The following is a 12,076-nucleotide window of genomic DNA, read 5'->3' on the forward strand; positions in this document are numbered from 1 at the left end:
CACAGCGACTGGAAACCGTTCCAGTCAACCAGTCGCTGGGAGTGACAGGCGGAAAGGAAGGGGGCACCACTGAAGTTCCGGTTCGGGGCGCCCCAAGGGCGTTGCACCATGAAATGACGTCAGGAGCTGCGCGCGCAGCTGAGCGGGCATTGCGGTTTAGCGCCGCTGCTAAATGTCCGCTCAATTTTGCGAGAGGCGCAGGTCTCGCCGCGCCCGGGCGCTAGCCGCCTCGCGCCCCACTTATCGCCCTCTTAAGGTGCTAACGGGTGGCGCAGCCAACTGAATTTCGCCCCCTTTGTGTCTTAATGCGAGGAGCATTCGTAATAAGGTGGATGAATTAGCTGCGCAAATAGATGTAAACGGATATGATATAATTGGGATTACGGAGACATGGCTCCAGGGTGACCAAGACTGGGAATTTAACATCCAAGGGTATTCAATATTCAGGAAGGACAGGAAAAAAGGAAAAGGAGGTGGGGCAGCATTGCTGGTTAAAGAGGAGATTAACACAATAGTAAGGAAAGATATTAGCTCTGATGATGTGGAATCTGTATGGGCAGAGCTGAGAAATACCAAGGGGCAGAAAACATTTGTGGGAGTTGTATACAGACCCCCAAACAGTAACGCTGAGGTTGGGGATGACATTAAACGGGAAATTAGAGATGCGTGCAATAAGGGCGCAGCAGTTATCATGGGTGACTTTAATCTACATATAGATTGGGCTAACCAAGTTAGTAACAATACTGTGGAGGAGGAATTCCTAGAGTGTATACGGGATGGTTTCCTGGACCAATATGTCGAGGAACCAATTAGAGATCAGGCCATCTTAGACTGGGTATTATGTAATGAGAAAGGATTCATTAGCAATCTTGTTGTGCGAGGCCCCTTGGGGCGGAGCGATCATAATATGATAGAATTCTTCATTAAGATGGAGAGTGAAGTAGTTGATTCAGAGACTAGGGTCCTGAATTTAAATAAAGGAAACTACGATGGTATGAGGCACGAGTTGGCTAGGATTGGGGAACGTTACTTTAAAGGGTTGACGGTGGATAGGCAATGGCAAACATTTAAAGATCACATGGATGAACTACAGAATTTGTTCATCCCTGTTTGGCATAAAAATAAAACAAAAAAGGTGACTCAACCGTGGCTAACAAGGGAAATTAGGGATAGCATAAGATCCAAGGAGAGGACATATAATTTGGCCAGAAAAAGCAGCAAACCTGAGGATTGGGAGCAGTTTAGTATTCAGCAAAGGAGGACAAAGGGATTAATTAAGAGGGGGAAAATAGATTATGAGAGTATGCTTGCAGGGAATATAAAAACTGACTGTAAAAGCATCTATAGATATGTGAAGAGAAAAAGATTGGTGAAGTCAAGCGTAGGTCCCTTGCAGTCAGAATCAGGGGAATTTATAATGGGGAACAAAGAAATGGCTGACCAATTAAATACATAATTTGGTTCTGTCTTCACAAAGGAGGACACAAATAACCTCCCAAAGATGTCGGGGAACATAGGGTCTAATGAGAGGGAGGAATTGAATAAAATCAGTATTTGTAGGGAAATGGCGTTAGGGAAATTGACGGGATTGAAGACCGATAAATCCCCAGGGCCTGTTAATCTACATCCTAGGGTACTTAAGGAAGTGGCCCTAGAAATAATAGATGCATTGCTGGTCATCTTCCAAAATTCGATAGGCTCTGGAACAGTTCCCATGGATTGGAGGATAGCTAATGTAACCCCACTATTTAAAAAAGGTGGTAGAGAGAAAACGGGGAATTATAGACCGGTAAGCCTGACATCGGTAGTGGAGAAAATGCTAGAGTCCATTATAAAAGATGTAATAGCAGAACACTTGGAAAACAGTGACAGGATTGGACAAAGTCAACATGGATTTACAAAAGGTAAATCATGCTTGACTAATCTACTGGAATTTTTTGAGGATGTAACTGGTAGAATAGATAAGGGAGAACCAGTGGATGTGGTGTATTTGCACTTTCAGAAGGCTTTCGATAAGGTCCCGCATAAGAGATTAGCGTGCAAAGTTAAAGCACATGGGATTGGGCGTAAGGTACTGTCTTGGCTAGAGAACTGGTTGGCAGACAGGAAGCAAAGAGTTGGAAGAAACGGGTCTTTTTCCGAGTGGCAGGCAGTGACTAGTGGGGTACCGCAGGGATTGGTGCTCGGACCCCAGCTATTCACAATATATATTAATGATCTAGACGAGGGAACTAGATGCTTAATATCTCCAAGTTTGCAGACGACACAAAGCTGGGTGGGCGTGTGTGCTGTGAGGAGGATGCAGAGAAACTCCAGTACGATTTGGACAGGTTGGGTGATTGGGCAGATGCATGGCAAATGCAGTATAATGTGGATAAATGTGAGGTTATCCACTTCGGTGGCAAAAACAGGAAGACAGATTATTATCTGAACGGCAATAGATTGGGAAAAGGGGAAGTGCAACGAGACCTGGGTGTCCATGTGCACCAGTCGCTGAAGGTGAGCATGCAGGTGCAGCAGGCGGTTAAGAAGGCAAATGGTATGTTGGCCTTCATAGCGAGAGGATTCGAGTACAGGAGCAAGGATGTCTTGCTGCAGTTGTACAGGGCCTTGGTGAGACCACACCTTGAGTATTGTGTGCAGTTTTGGCCGCCTTATCTGAGGAAGGATGTTCTTGCCATGGAGAGAGTGCAGCGAAGATTCACCAGACTGATACCTGGGATGGCAGGAATGACGTATGAGGAGAGATTGGGTCGATTAGGCTTATATTCGCTAGAGTTTGGAAGAATGAGAGGGGATCTCATTGAAACTTATGAAATTCTAACAGGACTAGGCAGACTAGATGCAGGAAGGATGTTCCCAATGGCGGGGGAGTCCAGAACCAGGGATCACAGTCTGAGGATAAGGGGTAAGCCATTTAGGACTGAGATGAGGAGGAATTTCTTCACCCAGAGAAACATAGAAACATAGAAGATAGGAGCAGGAGTGGGCCATTCGGCCCTTCGAGCCTGCTCCGCCATACAATGCGATCATGGCTGATCATCCAAATTCAGTACCCGGTCCCTGCTTTCTCCCCATACCCCTTGATCCCTTTAGCCTTAAGAAATATATCCAACTCCTTCTTGAGTATATTTAATGTATTGGCCTCTACTGCCTTCTGTGGTAGAGAATTCCACAGGTTCACCACTCTCTGGGTGAAGAAATTCCTCCTCATTTCTGTCCTAAATGGCCTACCCCTTATCCTTAGACTGTGACCCCTGGTTCTGGACTCCCCGACCATCGGGAACATCCTTCCTGCATCTAGTCTGTCTAGTTCTGTTAGAACTTTATAAGTTTCAATGAGATCCCCTTTCATTCTTCTAAACTCCAGCGAGTATAAGCCCAATCGACCCACTCTCTCCTCATACGTCATTCCTGCCATAGCAAGCTCCCACAAACAGCAAACTGATAATGACCAGATAATCTGTTTTTAGCGATGTTGATTGAGGGGAAATATTGGCCAGAACACCGGGGATGACGCCCCTGCTCCTCTTCAAATCTTCGAAATAGTGCTATAGAAACAGAGAAGATAGTAGCAGGAGCAGGCCATTCGGCCCCTCGAGCCTGCTCCGCCATACAATGCGTTTCCCACATTACAACAGTGACTACACTTCAAAAAGTGCTTCATTGGCTGTAAAGCACTTCGGGATGTCCGGTGGTCGTGAAAGGCGCTATATAAATGCAAGTCTTCCTTTTCTTCAATAGGGTGTCCAACACCCGAGACAATGTTGTGCCTGCAGTCTGACCAATAATTTATACCGGTTTACTGTTACCTCTTGGGGTTTTATATGCCATGCCCCTGTTTAGATGAACAGTTTTATCAACTTGTTTTCCCACTTTCAGTATCTTAGTCTCTTTGCTCCGCATCTCCTTCTGAAGTTTTACCATTTAGTGTTCATGTCCTCCTTATTCTCCTTCCTGAAATACAATGGGCCAGAAGTTCGGGTCCCCACGGGTGAGTACGTGCTGGGTACTCACCCGTAGGCCCAACGAAAGTGCCGGTTTCGTGCATGCACTGCACATGCGCGGGAAACCGGAACTTCCGTTCCCTTAAAGGAAGGGGTTCACAGGTTGAACACGTGCGCCAGAGAGGCAGCGCCCCTGGGATACGCAAGCACTGTGCGCCAGCAGTTGGAGCAGGCCCAGGATCGGAATCCCACGCGGGCCCACAGCTCAACAGCCAGCGCACAAGGTAAGTGCAGGTCCGAGGCTTGCACCCGTGGGAAGCCCCCGACCCGAATTTCTGGGCCGTTAAGTAAATGCAATTGTTGTTGTTGTTGTTGAAAAGGTGAGGGAACAAACTTATGATGTTCCGGTCACTGTTTGATCCATGTTCTCCCTACCCTCACATTACCTACTAGATTCACCACTGCCGCCTTCTTTAGACTAAAAGTATATTCTCCATTCTCGTTTCCCCTCTCCCCATATTACTTTAAACCCTCCCCACATCACTACTTACTCTCCCAGGGAGGAGTTTGGTCCCAGCCTTGTTCAGGTAAAGCCCGTCCACCCAGTACAGGCCACTCCTGCCCCAGACCTGGGCCCAGGAATTTGAACCCGTCCCTCCTGCACCATCTCTCCAGTCATTTAACTTCCTATTTGACTATTCGTACACTGCCTGGCGCTGGGGGCAATCCTCAGATTCCATACCTTGAGCTCTTTAATATTTATAATTGCTGAAACGCCTATTACAGGATCCCAATTCGATTCTTCCTGTGTCATTGGTTCCACCATGAACCACGACTTCTGGCTGCTCCACTTCCATCTTCCGAAATCATCGAATCTTATAGCACACAGGGAGGCCATTCGGCCCATCATGCCTGTGAAAGAGCTATCCAATTAGTCCCACTCCTAATTCCCTTTGGAAAGTTACGATTGGTTCTGCTTCCACCACCCTTTCAGAGTTCCAGATCACAATAACACGCTGCGTAAAAAACATTCTCCTCATCTCCCCTCTGGCTCTTTTGCCAATGACCTAAAATCTGTGTCCTCTGGTTACTGATCCTCCTGGAGTGGAAAGTTTTTTCTTATCTACTCTATCAAAACGCTTCATAAACTTGAACACCTCTGTTAAATCTCCTCTTAACCTTTTCTGCTCTAAGGAAAACAATCCCAGCTTCTCCAGTCTCTCCACATAATGAAACCCCTCATCCCTGGAACCATTCTAGTAAATCTCCTCTGCAGCCTCTCCAAGGCCTTGACATCCTTCCTAAAGTGGGGTGCCCAGAATTGAACGCAACCAACCAGTGTTTTTATAAAGGTTTAGCATAACTTCCTTGCTTTTGCACTCTCTGGGCAGGATTTTCATTGGGTCATGGAGGTGGGATTGGAGGTGTGTGGGGGGTTGAAATCTCGAAATCGGGGGGCACGAACCCATCCCGCCCCCAACCCGCCTCCATGCCAGTTTCAAAGGAGGCGGCTACCCGACCTGTGCTGGGAGCCGCCTCCCTGAGGCGGGAAGGGGATTAGTGCCAATTAACTGCCTGTTAACAGGTAGTTAACAGACAGTTTTTAGCCTAATCCCTATTTTTATCCCTGAAGTGTGAGATTCCCGACGGCTCCAAACCACGCCAAGTTAGCGAGGCGGACCGTCGGGCTGAAGGGCTTGGAGCGTTCGAGATGTCCGGTGTTCAGGTGAGTGATGGGTGCATGAGTGCAGAGGTAAGTGTGTTTGGTGTGTGTAAAGTGTTTAAAGAAGTTTTACTTACCTTTACTTACCTTTACAGCCTTCCTTCCTTCAGGTCTCGGGAGTCCCTCATCTCACCGGCACAGAAAGCAGAATGGCCACGATCTGTCAAAAGTTGCAGCATTCTGCTTTCTGTTCCGGGGAGGTCTCTAAATCAGCCTGAGAGGAAGGAATTAACTTGGAGTACAGATTGTCAGTGTTTGATAGCTTCAAACAGCTGTCAAATGCTGATATTTCATCTGTCAAAAGTCTTTGACAGATGAAATGTCAATCTGTGATATCACCTGTTGCCGGGTGGCCCTCAATTGGCCTGCTGAGCCCATTGGGCGGGCTCAACAAGGTCAATCAAGTGAAAATCGCGTGGGTTGGCCACAACTCGATGGAGGCAGGACTACACTCCGAAAGTTGTAGTCCCGCCTCCTACCCGCCTCCTCAATGAAAATCCAGCCCGAATGCCTCTGTTTATATAGCCCAGGATCCCGTGTGCTTCTTAAACAGCTTTATCAACTTGTCCTGCCACCTTCAAAGATTTGTGTACACACACCCCCAGTCGCTCTGTTCCTGCATCCCCTCTCCCTGCGATTACTCTCTGACCTCTCCCTGCAATTACTCTCTGACCTCCCTGCGATTACTCTCTGACCTCCCCCTGCGATTACTCTCTGACCTCTCCCTGCGATTACTCTCCGACCTCTCCCTGCGATTACTCTCCGACCTCTCCCTGCGATTACTCTCTGACCTCTCCCTGCGATTACTCTGACCTCTCCCTGCGATTACTCTCCGACCTCTCCCTGCGATTACTCTCTGAGCTCTCCCTGCGATTACTCTCTGATCCTGCGATTACTCTCTGACCTCTCCCTGCAATTACTCTGTGATCCTGCGATTACTCTCTGACCTCTCCCTGCGATTACTCTCTGACCTCTCCCTGCGATTACTCTCTGACCTCTCCCTGCGATTACTCTCCGACCTCTCCCTGCGATTACTCTCGGACCTCTCCCTGCGATTACTCTCCGACCTCTCCCTGCGATTACTCTCTGACCTCTCCCTGCGATTACTCTCTGACCTCTCCCTGCGATTACTCTCTGACCTCTCCCTGCGATTATTCTCTGAACTCTCCCTGCGATTACTCTCTGACCTCTCCCTGCGATTACTCTCTGACCACTCCCTGCGATTACTCTCTGACCTCTCCCTGCGATTATTCTCTGACCTCTCCCTGCGATTACTCTCTGACCTCTCCCTGCGATTACTCTCTGACCACTCCCTGCGATTACTCTCTGACCACTCCCTGCGATTACTCTCTGACCTCTCCCTGCGATTGCTCTCTGACCTCTCCCTGCGATTACTCTCTGACCTCTCCCTGCGATTACTCTCTGACCACTCCCTGCGATTACTCTCTGACCACTCCCTGCGATTACTCTCTGACCACTCCCTGCGATTACTCTCTGACCACTCCCTGCGATTACTCTCTGACCTCTTCCTGCGATTACTCTCTGACCTCTCCCTGCGATTGCTCTCTGACCTCTCCCTGCGATTACTCTCTGACCTCTCCCTGCGATTGCTCTCTGACCTCTCCCTGCGATTACTCTCCGACCTCTCCCTGTGATTACTCTCCGACCTCTCCCTGCGATTGCTCTCTGACCACTCCCTGCGATTACTCTCTGACCTCTCCCTGCGATTACTCTCTGACCACTCCCTGCGATTACTCTCTGACCTCTCCCTGCGATTACTCTCTGACCTCTCCCTGTGATTACTCTCCGACCTCTCCCTGCGATTACTCTCTGACCTCTCCCTGCGATTACTCTCTGACCTCTCCCTGTGATTACTCTCTGACCTCTCCCTGCGATTGCTCTCTGACCACTCCCTGCGATTACTCTCTGACCTCTCCCTGCGATTACTCTCTGACCACTCCCTGCGATTACTCTCTGACCTCTCCCTGCGATTACTCTCTGACCACTCCCTGCGATTACTCTCTGACCTCTCCCTGCGATTACTCTCTGACCTCTCCCTGTGATTACTCTCCGACCACTCCCTGCGATTACTCTCTGAACTCTCCATGCGATTACTCTCCGACCTCTCCCTGCGATTACTCTCCGACCTCTCCCTGCGATTACTCTCCGACCTCTCCCTGCGATTACTCTCCGACCTCTCCCTGCGATTGCTCTCTGACCTCTCCCTGCGATTACTCTCTGACCTCTCCCTGCGATTACTCTCCGACCTCTCCCTGCGATTACTCTCCAACCTCTCCCTGCGATTACTCTCCAACCTCTCCCTGCGATTACTCTCTGAACTCTCCCTGCGATTACTCTCCGACCTCTCCCTGCGATTGCTCTCTGACCTCTCCCTGCGATTACTCTCTGAACTCTCCCTGCGATTACTCTCCGACCTCTCCCTGCGATTACTCTCTGACCTCTCCCTGCGATTACTCTCTGACCTCTCCCTGCGATTACTCTCTGACCTTTCCCTGCGATTACCCTCTGACCTCTCCCGGCGATTACTCTCTGACCTCTCCCTGCGATTACTCTCTGACCTCTCCCTGCGATTACTCTCTGACCTCTCCCTGCGGTTACTCTCTGACCTCTCCCTGCGATTACTCTCTGACCTCTCCCTGCGATTACTCTCTGACCTCTCCCTGCGATTACCCTTGTCAAACTATCTTCACTTGTACAAAGGCCCAACTGCGGCTGGGAAAATCTGCCAGGGAACAGCACTGGAGCACCTCAATTGTAACCAATTAACTACCTCTTTACCAGGTCTAACCAGCCCACAGGTAAGGCACCAAGTAACAAGGTTTAAACAGCTCCCGGGATTGAACAGCTGAAATGAAGTTACTAATGCAATTTAAACATAAAATCCGTTAATTAAGTGAAAAAGTTAGGACTTGTGCCCCAAACTCTCCTTGCCTTTTGCAGTCACTGGACTCCTGTACCTTATAATAGGGCAGGATGGATGGGCAGTGTGTGGACACTGGCTACTGAAGGCTCGCTCCCATCCTCCGTACACCAGGCCCCCGCCTCACCCTGAGGGCTTGTTATGGTCCAGGTATCCTCGCATTGCAAGGTAACAACTGAATCCTGAGTGATGGGGTGTGCCTTAGACAGAGTGGCAGTGGAAGAGTTTGCACAGGGGAAACTTCTCATGTTCAGGTACCATATCCGAAAACTCCTTCTGGGGAGCCTGTCCCTCGGGATTCTCGCTCCAGGAGTGTAACTGAGTCGGTGCTCTGGCCAACAGTGGAAGAGAGCCAGACTCAGCTGAAAGTGGCCAATCGTCTCCACAAGGTCGTTACAAGGTCTGTCACCTTGGCTGAAGTTTGCAGCAGGTGGGTTTCCTGCCTCTGTCATTGTTGTGCCACTGGAAGATTTCTGTGGTGTGTGCTATGAGTTTCTATGGAAACCGAGAGCTGAATGGTTGCTCTGTGCTTACCTTGCTCGATGGCATCCTGCACTTTCTCCGAATCAGCCGATAGATAAAGATTGGTGTGATAAGCTTTCAAATACTCGATCGGACTCTTCCCACCAGTCATGCAGAATCTTTCAACCGATAGTCCTGGAGAGGAACAAATAATGGGTCAGTGAGCGGGGCGTGACGTTTATCGGGCGTGACGTTTATCGGTGACCAGCGGTTCAACGTGACCAGCGACTCAGAGTGACCAGCGACTCAGAGTGACCAGTGACTCAGAGTGACCAGCGATTCAGAGTGACCAGCGATTCAGAGTGACCAGCGATTCAGAGTGACCAGCGGTTCAGAGTGACCAGCGGTTCAGAGTGGCCAGCGACTCAGTGTGACCAGCGACTCAGAGTGAACAGCGACTCAGAGTGAACAGCGACTCAGAATGACCAGCGGCTCAGAGTGACCAGTGGCTCAGTGACCAGTGGCTCAGAGTGACCAGCGGCTCAGAGTGACCAGCAACTCAGAGTGACCAGCGGCTCAGAGAGACCAGCGGTTCGGAGTGACCAGTGATTCGGAGTGACCAGCGGTTCAACGTGACCAGCGGCTCAGAGTGACCAGCGGCTCAGAGTGACCAGCGACGCAGAGTGACCAGCGACGCAGAGTGACCAAGGACTCAGATGACCAGCGGTTTAGAGTGATCAGCGGTTTAGTGTGACCAGTGACTCAGAGTGACCAGCGACTCAGAGTAACCAGCGGTTCAGAGTGACCAGTGACTCACAGTTACCAGCGGCTCAGAGTGACCCGTAGCTTAGAGTGACCAGTGATTCAGAGTGACTAGCAGTTCAATGTGTCCTGTGGCTCAGAGTAACCAGTGGTTCAGAGTGACCTGTGACTCAGTGTCACCAGCAGCTCAGAGTGACCAGTGGTTCAGAGTGACCAGTGGTTCAGAGTGACCAGTGGTTCAGAGTGACCAGTGGTTCAGAGTGAACAGTGATTCAGAGTGACCAGCGGTTCAATGTGACCTGTGGCTCAGAGTGACCAGCGACTCAGAGCAACCAGCGGTTCAGAGTGACTAGTGACTCAGAGTTACTAGTGACTCAGAGTGACCAGTGGTTCAGAGTGACCAGTGACTCAGAGTGACCAGTGGTTCAGAGTGACCAGTTACTCAGAGTGACCAGCAACTCAGAGTGACCAGTGACTCAGAGTGACCAGCAACTCAGAATGACCAGCGACTCAGAGTGACGAGCGACTCAGAGTGACTACTGGCTCAGAGTGACCAGTGGCTCAGAGTGACCAGTGACTCAGAATGACCAGTGACTCAGAATGACCAGCGACTCAGAGTGACCAGTGACTCAGAGTGACCAGTGGCTCAGAGTGACCAGTGGCTCAGAGTGACCACCGACTCAGAGTGACCACCGACTCAGAGTGACCACCGACTCAGAGTGACCACCGACTCAGAGTGACCAGCGGTTCAGAGTGACCAGCGGTTCAGAGTGACCAGTGGTTCAGAGTGACCAGTGGCTCAGAGTGACCAGTGGCTCAGAGTGACCAGTGGCTCAGAGTGACCAGTAGCTTAGAGTGACCAGCGGTTCAGAGTGACCAATGACTCAGAATGACCAGCGACTCAGAGTGACCAATGACTCAGTGACCAGTGATTCAGAGTGACTAGCGGTTCAATGTGTCCTGTGGCTCAGAGTAACCAGTGGTTCAGAGTGACCTGCGACTCAGAGTGACCAGCGGCTCAGAGTGACCAGCGGCTCAGAGTGACCAGCAGCTCAGAGTGACCAGTGACTCAGAGTGACCAGTGGCTCAGAGTGACCAGCGACATAGAGTGACCAGCGACATAGAGTGACCAGGGACTCAGAGTGACCAGCGGTTCAGAGTGACCAGCAGTTCAGAGTGACCAGTGACTCAGAGTGACCAGCGACTCAGAGCGACCAGCGGTTCAGAGAAACCAGCGACTCAGAGTGACCAGGGACTCAGAACGACCAGCGGTTCAGAGTGACCAGTGGCTCAGAGTGACCAGTGACTCAGAGTGACCAGCGACTCAGAGTGACCAGCAGTTCAGAGTGACCAGCGGCTCACAGTGACCAGCGGCTCAGAGTGACCAGTGACTCAGAGTGACCAGTGACTCAGAGTGACCAGTGACTCAGAGTGATCAGTGACTCAGAGTGACCAGTGGTCCAGAGTGACCAGTGGTCCAGAGTGACCAGTGACCCAGAGTGACCCAGAGTGACCAGTGACTCAGAGTGACCAGCGGTTCAGAGTGACCAATGACTCAGAATGACCAGCGACCCAGAGTGACCAGTGACTCAGAGTGACCAGTGGTTCAGAGTGACCAGCGGTTCAGAGTGACCAACAACTCAGAGTGACCAGTGACAGAGTGACCAGTGGCTCAGAGTGACCAGTGGCTCAGAGTGACCAGTGACTCAGAGTGACCAGTGACTCAGTGTGACCAGTGACTCAGAGTGACCAGCGACTCAGAATGACCAGCGGTTCAGAGTGACCAGCGGCTCAGAGTGACCAGCGGTTCAGAGTGACCAGCGATTCAGAGTGACCAGCGACTCAGAGTGATGAGCGACTCAGTGACCAGTGACTCAGAGTGACCAGCAACTGAGTGACCAGTGACTCAGAGTGACCAGCGACTCAGAGTGACCAGCGACAGAACAGAAACAACTTTAAAATTTTTAAATATTTTGGCCCGTTAACCTTTGAACCCTGCTCCACTGCCATGGCGACACTGGGTACCCCTGATGATCAGCATGGCTGAGGTTGAAGGACGCATCCCTTGACTACGACCACCCGAATTGACCCAGAGGCGCTGGAGGATGTTGGAAAACCAGTGACGCAGCATCCCAACACATTCCTCACTCCCGATTGTGACTGGCAGCAGTGGGGGAAATCCAACCCAAGAACTAACAGCAGCTTCCATGGGAACTCGGACAGACGCTGGGTAGTTCAGTG

At 50.5% G+C, this 12,076-nt stretch overlaps 1 protein-coding gene across 2 annotated transcripts in view; it reads right to left on the reverse strand.

Annotated features, from left to right (window-relative positions):
- The window catches only part of LOC147103056 (cytosolic 5'-nucleotidase 1A-like), an 88,680-nt gene that overhangs the window by 17,221 nt on the left and 59,383 nt on the right, over window positions 1–12,076 (reverse strand). Inside the window, exon 4 of one of the 2 annotated variants that reach the window (XM_085962328.1) lies at window positions 9,146–9,268. The exons of the other annotated variant lie outside the window; for it this stretch is intronic. Within the exon in view, the coding sequence (XP_085818454.1) occupies window positions 9,146–9,268 (123 nt within the window). The remainder of the gene's footprint in view (window positions 1–9,145; window positions 9,269–12,076) is intronic. 2 annotated transcript variants of the gene reach the window in all.

The sequence above is a fragment of the Somniosus microcephalus genome, chromosome 20 (genome assembly GCF_052327205.1).
Source record: "Somniosus microcephalus isolate GS21.2 chromosome 20, FLI_Smic_1.0, whole genome shotgun sequence".
In the NCBI taxonomy this organism is placed as follows: domain Eukaryota; kingdom Metazoa; phylum Chordata; class Chondrichthyes; order Squaliformes; family Somniosidae; genus Somniosus; species Somniosus microcephalus.